This window comes from Staurois parvus, unplaced genomic scaffold, assembly GCF_062004578.1.
Source record: "Staurois parvus isolate SC_StPar_1 unplaced genomic scaffold, SC_StPar_1.0 ptg002749l, whole genome shotgun sequence".
Classification (NCBI taxonomy): domain Eukaryota; kingdom Metazoa; phylum Chordata; class Amphibia; order Anura; family Ranidae; genus Staurois; species Staurois parvus.
The window spans coordinates 280,451-294,263 of record NW_028320545.1 but is presented as its reverse complement, the minus strand read 5'-3'; the positions used below and the strand labels follow the sequence as shown (position 1 = coordinate 294,263).

General features: G+C 49.2%; 1 protein-coding gene across 1 annotated transcript in view; it reads left to right on the top strand.

Annotated features, from left to right (window-relative positions):
* Positions 1-13,813, top strand: part of SEMA3F (semaphorin 3F) — a 152,534-nt gene that overhangs the window by 103,017 nt on the left and 35,704 nt on the right. Inside the window, exons 3-6 of the mRNA XM_089666516.1 lie at positions 701-861; positions 1,351-1,407; positions 3,531-3,656; positions 12,005-12,088. Coding sequence (XP_089522642.1) covers positions 701-861; positions 1,351-1,407; positions 3,531-3,656; positions 12,005-12,088 — 428 coding nt within the window. The remainder of the gene's footprint in view (positions 1-700; positions 862-1,350; positions 1,408-3,530; positions 3,657-12,004; positions 12,089-13,813) is intronic.

The following is a 13,813-nucleotide window of genomic DNA, read 5'->3' as shown; positions in this document are numbered from 1 at the left end:
GGAACACCCGAATCCAGTGATTGGGGGGGGATTGGAACACCCGAATCCAGTGATTGGGAGGGGATTGGAACACCCGAATCCAGTGATTGGGAGGGGATTGGAACACCCGAATCCAGTGTTTGGGAGGGGATTGGAACACCCGAATCCAGTGTTTGGGAGAGGATTGGAACGCCCGAATCCAGTGATTGGGAGGGGATTGGAACACCCAAATCCAGTGATTGGGAGGGGATTGGAACACCCGAATCCAGTGTTTGGGAGGGGATTGGAACACCCGAATCCAGTGTTTGGGAGGGGATTGGAACACCCGAATCCAGTGTTTGGGAGGGGATTGGAACACCCGAATCACATGATTGGGATTGGATTGGAACACCCGAATCCAATGATTGGGAGGGCGGGGGCCAATACTTTTGGCATTATATGTATATTTTTGCATGTTTGTATCGTTGTTTACAAAGTCCAATAACTGATAACAATACTTCCTGGAAGTCGTTCATATAGCGAACGCTCCGCCGAATCTCAGGGGCCGTACGGTGTTAGTAAAATGACTTTCCATGTCTGCCATGAAAAAACCATTGCTGGTTCTGGTGTTCCATCTCCGGTGACGGTCAGTAGGGCATGCCGGATTTGGTGTCTCTAGGACTATAATTTTACCCCCCCCCCTTGACCTTGACTGAGCCGATCTCTCTTCTTGTCCTTGCAGAGCTGAAAGCGTCCAACACGGCGCACTTCCTGAACTTCCTGCTGAACACGTCCGATTATCGGATCCTTCTAAAAGATGAAGATCACGACCGGATGTACGTGGGGAGCAAAGACTACATCTTGTCCTTGGATCTGCAGGACATCAACCGAGAGCCGCTCATAGTAAGACCTCCGCCCGTCCTCCGTTCCTCATCTTCCCAACATCCGTAATGAGTTATCCACAGAGGGGGAAAACAAAACAAAAAAACACAAAAAAAAACCCCCAAAAAAACAAAAACCAATTCCAGATAAATGGAATATTCCATAAAGAACGATTAGAGCCATGAACGCCGAGATGGGAAAATAATGTATCTGCATCTCATTTCCTTGAGAACAATGGCACTGCGTCAGGCTCGGGAGGGGGGGTGGTAATAGAAGGTTCTTTAATGCGAATGTATTCGAAGTTGGTTGGTTTCTAATGAGGACGAGACCCGAATGGTGCATACAAAGCAATTTAAAGGAATAATAGGTGTTTTTTTTTGTTTTTGTTGGTTTTTTTTTCGTTCTCTAATGTATCTCTGAATGAGCCGTTTAATCCGAAGCCTCGGGGACGAAGACGGATCGGCGCGGAGATATTCCGAGATAACTCGGTATCTGTTTCTCTCTCTGCAGATTCACTGGCCTGCAAAGCAGCAAAGAATAGAGGAATGTGTGCTGGCCGGGAAGACAGCAATGTGAGTAAAGCTGAAGAGGAAATCACAAACATCAAATGTAACATCTGAGTATCGAGAACGTTGCAAAATACAAAAAAAAAAAAAAAAAAAAAGAAAAAGTAGCGAGTCAGCCGATGCTGGAGGGAGATAAAACGAATCTTTATGGTTCAGAATTCTCCATTAAAAGAAAAAAAAAAGAAAAAAGCTGTTGTAGACACAAAGAGAAAGAAGATGTGAGGAGTGCAGAATGCGCAGAATTTAATGCGAGTGCGGAGGTCTGATCGCCATTAACCACTTCCAGTCTGGACACTTTCCCCCCCTTCCAGTCCGGACACTTCCCCCCCCCCCCTCCAGTCCGGACATTTTCACCCCCTTCCAGTCCGGACACTTTCACCCACTTCCAGTCTGGAAGCTTTCACCCACTTCCAGTCCGGACACTTTCCCCCCCTTCCGGTCCGGACACTTTCCCCCCCTTCCAGTCTGGACACTTTCACCCCCTTCCAGTCTGGACACTTTCACCCCCTTCCAGTCCGGACACTTTCACCCCTTCCAGTCCGGACGCTTTCACCCCCTTCCAGTCCGGGCGCTTTCACCCCCTTCCAGTCCGGACGCTTTCACCCCCTTCCAGTCCGGACGCTTTCACCCCCTTCCAGTCCGGACGCTTTCACCCCCCTTCCAGTCCGGACACTTTCACCTTCTTCCAGTCCGGACTCTTTCACCCCCTTCCACTCCGGACACTTTCCCCCCCTTCCAGTCCGGACACTTTCACCCCCCTTCCAGTCCGGACACTTTCACCCCCCTTCCAGTCCGGACACTTTCCCCCCCTTCCAGTCCGGACACTTTCCCCCCCCTTCCAGTCCGGACACTTTCCCCCCTTCCAGTCCATACACTTTCCCCCCCTTCCAGTCCGGACACTTCCCCCCCTTCCAGTCCGGACGCTTTCCCCCCTTCCAGTCCGGACACTTTCCCCCCTTCCAGTCCGGACACTTTTCCCCCCCTTCCAGTCCGGACACTTCCACCCCTTCCAGTCCGGACACTTCCCCCCCCCTTCCAGTCCGGACACTTTCACCTCCTTCCAGTCTGGACACTTTCACCTCCTTCCAGTCTGGACACTTCCACCTCCTTCCAGTCTGGACACTTCCACCTCCTTCCAGTCCGGACACTTTCACCCACTTCCCCCCCAGGCCAATTTTCAGCTTTCAGCGCTATCACATTTTGAATGACAATTGCGCGGTCATGCAACACTGTACCCATATGAATTTTTTAGCATTTTTTTGAGACAGATAAAACTTTATTTTGGTGGTATTTATTCACCACTGGGATTTTATTTTTTTTTTGCTATATAAATGAAAAAGTCCAAAAATTAAAAAAGTGTTTTTCTTATGAAATTTTGCAAATAAATAATATTTCGTCATAAATCTTGGCCAAAATTTATTCAGTTATCTTTTTGGTAAAAAAAAATAACCCAAATTAGTTTATAACCAAAAATTATAATTTAAAGAAAATTTTTTTACATTTTTATTTTATTTTTTTTTTTATATTATGTTTTTTTTTTTTTTTACATACTGTCACCCTAGCAGTACTGGGTCACCATGGTGACACTGTACTACTTGTGGGGGGTGATGAAGATTTTTTTTTTTTTACACTGATTGCTTTTACATAAAGGCTGTAAGAGGAATCATTTTTCCTTCTCTGGCTGCATTCCTGCAGCCATTGAGAACTACTGTGTGAGCTGTGATTGGTCACAGCTTGTCACATGGTACAAGGCTGTTGTGAATAGCCCTGTACCATGTGATCTCTGTGATCATTCACAGATTTCACACATAGTAAGCAATGATGTCAGAAGTGACCTCTTGCTTACTACTCTGTATGTGATCACTGATTGGCCAATCAGTGATCACATGATCGGGACCTCACATAGAGGTCCCGTCCAACGATCTGTATTCCACCGTGTCTGGAGGACACAGCGGGCACTGGATCGCGGTGCTGCGGGCTCCCAGGGAGCGCACACAAGCAGGGGGCGGGAAGGCCGTTTATATACAACAGCCAGACGGGAAGTGGTTAACTCAAAGATTCCCTTTTTGTCTGTTTTTCTCTTTTTTTTGTAATTCTGCTTTTTATCTTCTCTCTACGACTCAGGTACCGGGAGAATGTGGAAACTTTATTCGTCTGATACAACCCTGGAACAGGACGCACCTCTACGTCTGCGGGACGGGAGCGTACAATCCCGTGTGCACATATATCAACCGCGGACGCAAAGCGCAGGTACTATCGCCCCTCCCACACTGGAAACTGACCGCTAACCAGACACTTCCCTCGCAGGGCCCTTGTGGCTGAGAATAGCACCCTGTTGTAGCTGTGCCGTATTCATGGGGGGGGGGGGATGGCGCTGGAACCTGGAGCTCAGTGTAGATGATCATTTTATGTTCCAGTTGGGGACACTGTGGTGTTGGTGTGGTCCCTGTAGGGTAGGGGTGGGCAATTAACTTTCTAAAAGGGCCACTGGAGAAGCCTGGACTGTTGTGGGGGCCATAACAAATATGGTAAGCTAGCAACTCCTTGGGCTAGACATACTAAAAGTCAGCAGAGCAGCCCCACTGGAACCATCAAATGGGAACCCCCATACGAGAACCCCATATGTTGCAGCAGCCCCCCATATGAGAACTCCGTGAGGGTATTTATCAGTGGCAGACCTACCAGGGTCACAAAGGTTGCACTTGACTGATGGGGGGCCCAAGATGGCAGGAAGGGGCCTGCTGCAGATTACGTGAAATGGTCCTGCTGAAGGACCATAATAAAGGGCCCCACAATGGGAGTAAGGTCCCCCAGGATCAGTGAGAAGTTCCCCAGGCCTAGAGGGAATGGCCCTGAGCTTGGAGGGAAGGATCAGAAGAAAGGGCCCTGGGACCAGTGGGAAGGAACCTAGGTACAGGGGCAGGAGCCCCAGAACCAATGTAAAGGGCCCCATGGAAAGAGGCCAGGGACAAGGTCAGGGGGGCCCTTCATGGTTTCTTGCACCAAGGCCTTGAAGGTTCTTGTTGCACCGCTGGTATTTATATATTTCCTTCACTGTTATACACGCCCCCTGGTGTGCGACGTCCTTCTGCAGTAAGGTAGGCATTAAGGCTGACTAGTATAGGCATAGGCTCCGCCCCTTATCAGTGGGGTGGAGAGTGGGACCTGGTAACACCTCCCCACATGCCTTCATCCACATCATATCCTTGTTGCCCACCTCCCATTATCCTCCCCAGTCGCTGAAGGGGTGGCGTCGCCACTTCTAAGCGGCCAAAGCCACTGAGAAATGGGGGAAGTGCAACCACCTCCACCTTGGCCACTGGTGGCTCAATGACAATGAGGTTCCTTCCTCCCCTCTCCCTGGGGGGTCTCTCTTTGGGAGAGTTCCCTGACCTAGTACTTGGTGGTCGGCTTCAGCTAGCCACAAGGCAAGGGGTCTGCCATGCCTTTTGGCTAGGTGGACCATGTGGAAACCTTTGACCCTGTCAGGAGCCTTGCACTCTGGGGGATCAGGGTAGAGGTCCTACCCCTTTGGGGGGTGGACAAAAGCACACCCCTAAGTGCACTTTTTTGTGTTTTGCACTTGCACGTTTTTTGCCCACTTACGGGTTTTTCATTTTTTCACACCTCCGCGGACTTTAGAAAAAAAAACAAACTGGTGGCTCAATGAGGGTGGAAGCACAGCTGCCGTCATCTTTTTGACTGGCCAACCTGGATCCAGGGATTTCTGAATTCCAAATGACCTTCCAAAGGACAGGGGCAGTCAGAGGGCTAGATGTGGCCCTCTGGATCTTAAACTGCCCAGGTCTGCTGTAGGGCATCCCATTGGTAGGTAGGCACCAGGGGTTATGTAGGCAAAAAGTTCAACTACTTCCATCCTGGCCACTGGTAGCTCAATGACAATGAGGTTCCTTCCTCTCCTATCCCTGGGGGGGGGGTCTCTATTCATGAAGAGCCCTCTAACCTAGTAGTTGATGGTCGGTTTCGGCTAGCCACAAGGAAGGCCTTTTGGCCAGGTGGACCATGTGGAAATCTTTGTCCCTGTCAGGAGCCTTGCGCCCCGGGGGATCAGGGTAGAGGTCCTACCCCTTCAGGGCGTTGACTAAAGCACACCACTAAGTGCACTTTTTTGTGTTTGTGTTTTGCACTTGCACGGTTTTTTGTCCATTTATGGGTTTTTTGTTTTTTCTCACTGTAGAAAAAAACCCAAAATTGTGGCTTAATGAGGGTGAAAGCACAGCTGCCGTCATCTTTTTGACTGGCCCACCTGGATCCAGGGATTTCTGAATTGCAGTTGACCTTCCAATGGACAGGGGCAGTCAAAGAGCCAGATGTGGCCCTCTGGGCTGTAAAATACCCAGGTCTGCTGTAGGCCATCCCATTGGTAGGTAGGCACCCGGGGTTATGTAGGCAAAATTTGGAACTGGAAACTGAAGTGCCTTACCTGGCGGTTCGAGGTTTGTTTCAAATAATAATTGGGTACAGGATCCGACATGTTTTGGGAGCCTGACATCACGACACATTCAGTATTCGGGCAGGTTGGAGCGATGGTCTGCAGGAAGGACCAGCTGTGGGTAGTTCAGAGTTCTTCGAGGACATGTGCGTTCACGCTTGGGAGGATTTGCAGTCATTTTGTGCTGCTTCCTCCTCCATGGAGATGTTGTAGGGCAGCGGGGAAGTTCTGCTACTGTAGTGTCTACTTTGGTAAGAATTTTGAGGACATCATTGGTGGCCCTTTAGGTGGATTATTTTGTTTTTTTGGGTTTTTTTGTATATACAGTATTTATATTTGATGAATTGCTCTACCGGAGAGAGGTGAAGGGAGGATATGTGATGGGATACAAAAGCACAGAGCGCACCACATTGCACACCACATTACAGGTTATCAAGCAGTAGACATGTGCAAAACAACAAAATTCGTTTCGAAATCTAACAAATCTCCTGTAGTTGGATTCATTTCGGTAATTCATATTCAAATTCAGTTCGAAAACATTTTGACCAAATTCGAAGGGTTGTTTGTTTTCCAAATTGGTTCATCCGAATTCGAAATCAATTCAACAAAATTAGAAAAGTCGTTCGTATTCGAAAATATTTCAACCGAATTCGAAAAATAATGGGGAACGGGGGACCAGTCCTTAAAGCAGAACTTCCTCTTTTGGGCGGAGCTCCCCTTTAAATTTGTTTTCGAATGTTCGTTCGATTTTGTTTTCGCCTTTCTTTTCGATTTTGTGTTTTAAATTCAATTTCGTTTCATTTTTTCGGATTCGTTTAAATTCGTTATTCTTGTAATTCGTTGTTTGGATACATCTGAATCTCCAAATAAGAAAAAAAAAATGTGTCCGCCGTTTGGAACGAAACAAACCGCACATGTCAACAGCTGGGCAGCACAGTGGCTTATCGGTCAGGACTCCTGCCTTGCAGCTCTGTGGCCCCTGGTTCACATCCTGGCCAGAACACTTCCTGCATGGAGTTTGTATGTTCTTCCTGTACTTGCGTAGGTTTCCTCCCACGCTCCAAAGACATGCTGGTAGGTTAATTGGTTTATGTATAAATTGGCCCTTGAAAATGTGTGCATGGGCGACTGGAACCCCAAATTCTATGCTCCTTGGGGACAGCGTCCATGTGATTTGGTGCGGGTGTCAGTGTTAAATTAGAGACACCCCGAAACAGATGGGAAAACGCAGTGCGATTGCCAGAACACCCATGCGATGCGAATCGGGTGCGGGAAAACAAAGGGTCCCGCACCTTTTTTGCGTGGATGCGATTTGAGCCCATACAAAATGTATGGCTCCAATCGCACCGAACAGACATTGCATGTGATTTGCGCAGGAATGCAGCGCGATTGTGGAATAAGGCCTGACAGGCAGGGCTTTGTTTTTAGCTGGAAGGTGGAGGGGGATGCAGTTTAGGCACCTCCAGGGGTGTGCTGGAGGCTCTGTTGTTACTGGCTTCTGGGATCTATTGTTGTGAGAGGATCTATTATTGTTGGGAAGAGTTGTTTCAGTTAGGGATCTGCTATTGAGGGAGGGGTCCATTATTGCTGGGATCTATTGTTGCAGGGGCATCTGTTGTTCCTGGAGGGTCTGTTGTTGCTGGGAGAGTCTATTGTTGCTGGGAGGGTCTGTTGTTCCTGGGAGGGTATGTTGTTGCTGGGAGAATCTATTGTTGTTTGGAGGGTCTATTGTTGCTGGGAGGGTCTGTTGTTGCTGGGAGAGTCTGTTGTTGTTTGGAGAGTCTGTAGTTGCTGGAAGGGTCTGTTGTTGCTGGGAGGGTCTATTGCTGTTTGGAGGGTCTGTTGTTTCTGGGAGGGTCTATTGTTGGTGGAAGGGTCTATTGTTGGTTGGAGGGTCTATTGTTGTTTGGAGGGTCTATTGTTGCTGGGAGGGTCTATTGTTGTTTGGAGGGTCTGTTGTTCCTGGGAGCGTCTGTTGCTGGGAGAGTCTATTGTTGTTTGGAGGGTCTGTTGTTCCTGGGAGCGTCTGTTGCTGGGAGAATCTATTGTTGTTTGGAGGGTCTATTGTTGCTGGGAGGTTCTATTGTTGTTTGGAGGGTCTGTTGTTCCTGGGAGGGTCTGTTGTTGCTGGGAAAATCTATTGTTGTTTGGAGGGTCTGTTGCTGCTGGGAGAGTCTATTATCGTTTGCAGGGTCTATTGTTGTTTAGAGGGTCTGTTGTTGCTGGGAGGGTCTATTGTTGTTTCGAGGGTCTGTTGTTGCCGGGATAATCTATTGTTGTTTGGAGGGTCTATTATTGCTGGGAGGGTCTGTTGTTGCTGGGAGGGTCTATTGTTGTTTGGAGGGTGTGTTGTTGCTGGGAGGGTCTATTGTTGTTTGGATGGTCTGTTGTTGTTTGGAGGGTCTGTTGTTGCTGGGAGGGTCTATTGTTGTTTGGAGGGTCTGTTGTTGTTTGGAGGGTCTGTTGTTGCTGGGAGGGTCTATTGTTGTTTGGAGGGTGTGTTGTTGCTGGGAGGGTCTATTGTTGTTTGGAGGGTCTGTTGTTGTTTGGAGGGTCTGTTGTTGCTGGGAGGGTCTATTGTTGTTTGGAGGGTCTGTTGTTGCTGGGAGAGTCTATTGTTGTTTAGAGGGTCCAAGGTTCCATGGAATCCTAGGGTTCCTCCAGAGGTTGCTATGAGGTTCCATGAGCAATGACCAATTTCTTCCTCTCAGGTGAGTGACACCAGTGACCTTCCAGAGCTTTGAAATGGTCTTGTTCCACCAATGACCGCAGATATAAGGAGCTTTCTTCCTAGTGATCATCACATAACGTAGCTATAGTGGGGGTTCCTTGAGCCCGAAAAGTTATTCCAGTGGTTCCTCCACATTGAAAAGGGCTGGCCTAGGCTTGGACCCTTTCAGACAAACTCTTCTGGATGTCGTTGTGTGCGCCTGTTTTATATGTTGGAATTGTAAGTGCATTGAGTCCATAAAAGATCGATTAAAAGTAATGTTCTGCACAATGTGGTGCGCTCTGTGCTTTCGTGTTTTATCTTGCGTTACATATTGCCTTTGGATAGCTGCGAGGGATTGTGGCGTTGAGAAGCGGCCGGCATTAGCTATGGAGAGCGGGTTCCAACTTGCAGGTTACTACCTGGAGAAAAACCTAAGATGTGCTTTGTTTTGGGAGCCGCTGTCTTTTCCCGTAATAATAGATGTCAGTCTGCACAGCTGCGAAGCAGAAGCAGTCCCAGTTATGGGAACGTTCTCCCTCCGGGGCTGACAATGTTCTCAGAAGGGTGACCATGACCCCCGCGGTGGCACTGGATGTTACGCAATAAAATGTGTGCTTGGATTCATTAAATCGGGCACTTGAACTAAATCCATCCACTTCCCTCGATGGCTTCCATAACCTGCTCACATTAGAAGGTCTTTGAAGTGAAATACAAGAAAGTCCTGTCATAATATCCAAAGCTGTGCTCTGAGGGCATCTAAAGGTACTTCATCTCCATTTTTTTGGCCTAGAAAATAGTTCTTTGTCGCTAAGTGGAAGGGAAAGCTTAGATCTCTCGACATTGGAAGCAGATGATCCTAAAGGGGGTTTCTACGAGATGCAAGGCTCATCCATTGTCTGTGGTGGAAGTCAGACCTCATAAAATTGGAGAAGAGGTCCTTTCCTTTTCACAAGAGAATGGGGCATGGTGACATGAGATGTCTACCAAACATGCCACACCATACCACGCTCTTTTGTATCAATAAATTCCCAAGATGGCAATTTATTTCAGGTACTTATAGAGCGCTGTCAGTTTACGCAGCACTCTACATATATTGCACATTCAGATCAGTCCCTGACCCTCAAAGGGCGTACAATCTAAGGTCCCTAACTTACATTCATATATACTGGGGCCAGTTTAGACAGGAACCAGTTGACCTACCAGCATGCTTTGGAGTGTGGGAGGAAATCGGAGAACCCAATGCAGGCACAGAGAGAATATGCAAACTCCACACAGGTGGTGCCATGGTTGGGATTTGATCCAAAGACCCTAGGTGCTAGGTGGAAGTGCTAACCACTTAGCCACTGTACTGCCCCAATTGGGTCTGGGTTTCAGCTGCACACCACCTAGTAGTAGTATTTATATATATATATATTTTTTTTTTATTTGAAATATATTTTTAAATATATTGAATATGGCCAAAATTGTAGCATTTCAGATATATTTCAATATATTTGGGAAGAATATTTTTAAAATACATTTCAAATATATTTTTCTTCCATATGGGAAATGTTCCCCATTGTGTATATTGGCAGGCAGTGTGTAAGAGGAATTGGCAGGCGGTGTGGATGGCCGGGGCTCGGGCTCTGTGGGGTTGGTGTGAATGGCAGGGGCATGGGTGCTGTGGGGTTGGTGTGTTTGGCCTGGGCAGGAGTGCTGTGGGGTTGGTGTGGATGGCTGGGTACGGGTGCTGTGGGGTTGGTGTGTTTGGCCTGGGCAGGAGTGCTGTGGGGTTGGTGTGGATGGCCGGGTACGGGTGCTGTGGGGTTGGTGTGTTTGGCCTGGGCAGGAGTGCTGTGGGGTTGGTGTGGATGGCCGGGTACGGGTGCTGTGGGGTTGGTGTGTTTGGCCTGGGCAGGAGTGCTGTGGGGTTGGTGTGGATGGCCGGGTACGGGTGCTGTGGGGTTGTTGTGGTTGGTCGGGTACGGGTGCTGTGGGGTTGGTGTGATTGGTCGAGTACGGGTGCTGTGGGGTTGGCGTGGGGTTGTTGTGGTTGACCAGGGCACGGGTGCTGTGGGGTTGGTGTGGTTGACCGGGGCACGGGTGCTGTTGGGTTGGTGTGGGGTTGGTGTGGATGGCCGGGCACGGGTGCTGTGGGGTTGGTGTGGTTGGCCGGGGTATGGGTGCTGTGTGCTTGGTGTGGATGGCCGGGCACGGGTGCTGTGGGGTTGGTGTGGTTGGCCGGGGTATGGGTGCTTTGTGCTTGGTGTGGTTGGCCGGAGCACGGGTGCTTGGGGTTGGTGTGGATGGCCGGGTACGGGTGCTGTGGGGTTGGTGTGTTTGGCCTGGGCAGGAGTGCTGTGGGGTTGGTGTGGATGGCCGGGTACGGGTGCTGTGGGGTTGTTGTGGTTGGTCGGGTACGGGTGCTGTGGGGTTGGTGTGATTGGCCGAGTACGGGTGCTGTGGGGTTGGCGTGGGGTTGTTGTGGTTGACCAGGGCACGGGTGCTGTGGGGTTGGTGTGGTTGACCGGGGCACGGGTGCTGTTGGGTTGATGTGGGGTTGGTGTGGATGGCCGGGCACGGGTGCTGTGGGGTTGGTGTGGTTGGCCGGGGTATGGGTGCTGTGTGCTTGGTGTGGATGGCCGGGCACGGGTGCTGTGGGGTTGGTGTGGTTGGCCGGGGTATGGGTGCTTTGTGCTTGGTGTGGTTGGCCAGAGCACGGGTGCTGTGGGGTTGGTGCGGATGGCTAGGTACGGGTCCTGTGGGGTTGGTGTTGTTGGCCGGGATATGGGTGCTTTGGGGTTGGTGTGGTTGGCCGGGGCACAGGTGCTGTGGGGTTGGTGTGGTTGGCCGGGGTACGGCTGCTGTGGGGTTGGTGTGGAGTTGGTGTGGTTGGCCGAGGTACGGGTGCTGTGGGGTTGGTATGGTTGGCCGGGTACTGGTTCTGTGGGGGTGCTGTGGGGTTGGTATGATGGTTTGTGACTTTACTCCCCGTAATTTATTGCTCTGTTTGTGTGTGGAAATGTTTTTTCTACTGAAGGTGAGTTTTATTCTCTATTGTATATTTGTGGTGATGATCTCATATCATTGATTCTGTGTTTTTCATGTGCTGTACATTTTAACATTTATTCTCTGAATGTGACCCCCCCCTCCCCAACCCTTCACCGTGCTGCATGACCAGTTCTATGTATGTGACCCGTTACCAGGAATATAGTCCGTGTCCATGTATGCATGTTCCGTGTCTCTGTGCAGCTCACATACCCCCGTGTACATAAATGCATCCCCGAACTAACACCTAGGATTTAGGGCTAGAGCCTCCATCTGTGCACTGTGTGTCCACCATCCGTGTCGTGTGTCACCCCTCCCCCCTCCGCTCCTGGCGGTGTTTCTCTTCCTAACTTTAACCTGAAAGTTCTTCAGGTCTAACTCTTCTTGCCGTGCTCCTCTCTTCAGGCCTCAGAGCACATGGCGCTTCCCGGAGGACGAGGGAGCAGAGCAGCAGATTTCCCGCCCAGCCCAGCACCAGCAGAACACAAGGTGGGGCCACTCCCAGGGGCCCTTGAGCCCCCCCATTCCCCATCCAGATTCTGGGGCAGTGACAACGTTTTAGCCCAATTTCCTCCTTTCCGTGTGACATGAAACAGTTTGACTTTCCCCAACAGGCTGGTGGGACATAGATAGGGCAGAGCCTGTGTGAAGATATGACCCTAAAGAGGGCGATACGAACAGTCAATAAATGCTCGATAAAATACAGTAGGTTGCATCAGTGCAGATCGCCTTGTGATGGCAAGACCTTTTCTACCACAGACTGAGGTGCAAATGGCCACGCAGCAATTTAAATAATAATAAATAGGCCCCAATATGATCTGGTATGGTCACTATGTCCTTTATCTCCAACCACAAAGAACCATTGCCAACATACTTACTGCCGAATCCCCAAATATTTACTGTGGTGTACATAGTCAAGTGTGGCTCTAGATTTGCTCACATGACGTTTCTTAAAGGTCACATCCTACCAGATCCTTCAGTTGTTTTACTCATCACTATTATGAGGTACAAGCCATGGAGTGTAGACTATATGGCCAAAGGTTTCCGGCCCTCACGGCCATATGATCGTGTTGGACATCCTATCCCAAAGACATGGCCATTAATATGGAGTTTTTTCCCTTCCCCTCATGGCCATTAATTTGATGTTGCCCAGCTTTGTGGCAGCCACAAGATTTTGGAGGGTGTCTGTGGGAATTTGTGCCCATTTGTGAGGTCAAAGGAGAATGTCACCAGCACACCGATGATCACCAATATGGGTCCATAAGTTTTAATGAAGGATCATAGTTACAGCAAGGCAAGGTTGCGGAGTCTTGCAGGACCCCTTCATCAGGCATGTGACCCATTTGTGAGGTCAGGTACTGATGTTGGATGAGAAGACCCGGCTAACAATTCGTGATCCAATTTATCCCAAAGGTGTTCAGTAGGGTTGAGGTCAGGCCACTCAAGTTCCTCCACACCAGAGTGGTCAAGACATGTCTTTGTGGAGCTGGCTATGGGCTGAGTCACACTCACTGGAACAGAAAAGGGCCTTTACTAGACTATTACCACAAGGTTTAAATGCACAAATATTTGATTGTGTGCTGTATCACCAGTCCCCTTCACTGGAAACACCTGACCTCAATCATCTGGAGGTGGGGGTCCAAATTCTTTTGGCCATATAGTGGTTCAGTAGGGTTGAGGTTAGGCCATTCAAGTTCCTCCACACCAGAATGGTCAAGACATGTCTTTATGGAGCTGGCACTGGAACAGAAAAGGGCCTTCACCAAACTATAACCACAAGGGTGAAATGCACAAATATTTGTGTGCTGTATTACCAGTCCCCTTCACTGGAAACACCTGACCGCAATCATCTGGAGGTGGGGGTCCAAATTCTTTTGGCCATATAGTGTATTGCTCATGTCTTAGCTGAAGGTCTTGGTGTAGGTTTAGAAACTGCTTGGCTTAGTTTATTTTGGAGGGTGTCTGTAGGAATTTGTGCCCATTTGTGAGGTCAAAGGAGAATGTCACCAGTACATCAATGATCACCAATAGGGGTCCAAACGTTTTAATGAACGATCACAGTTACAGCGAGGCAAGGTTTCGAAGTCTCGCAGGACCCCTTCATCAGGCATGTGACCCATTTGTGAGGTCAGGTACTGATGTTGAATGAGAAGACCCGGCTAACAATTCGTGATCCAATTCATCCCAAAGGTGTTCAGTAGGGTTGAGGTCAGG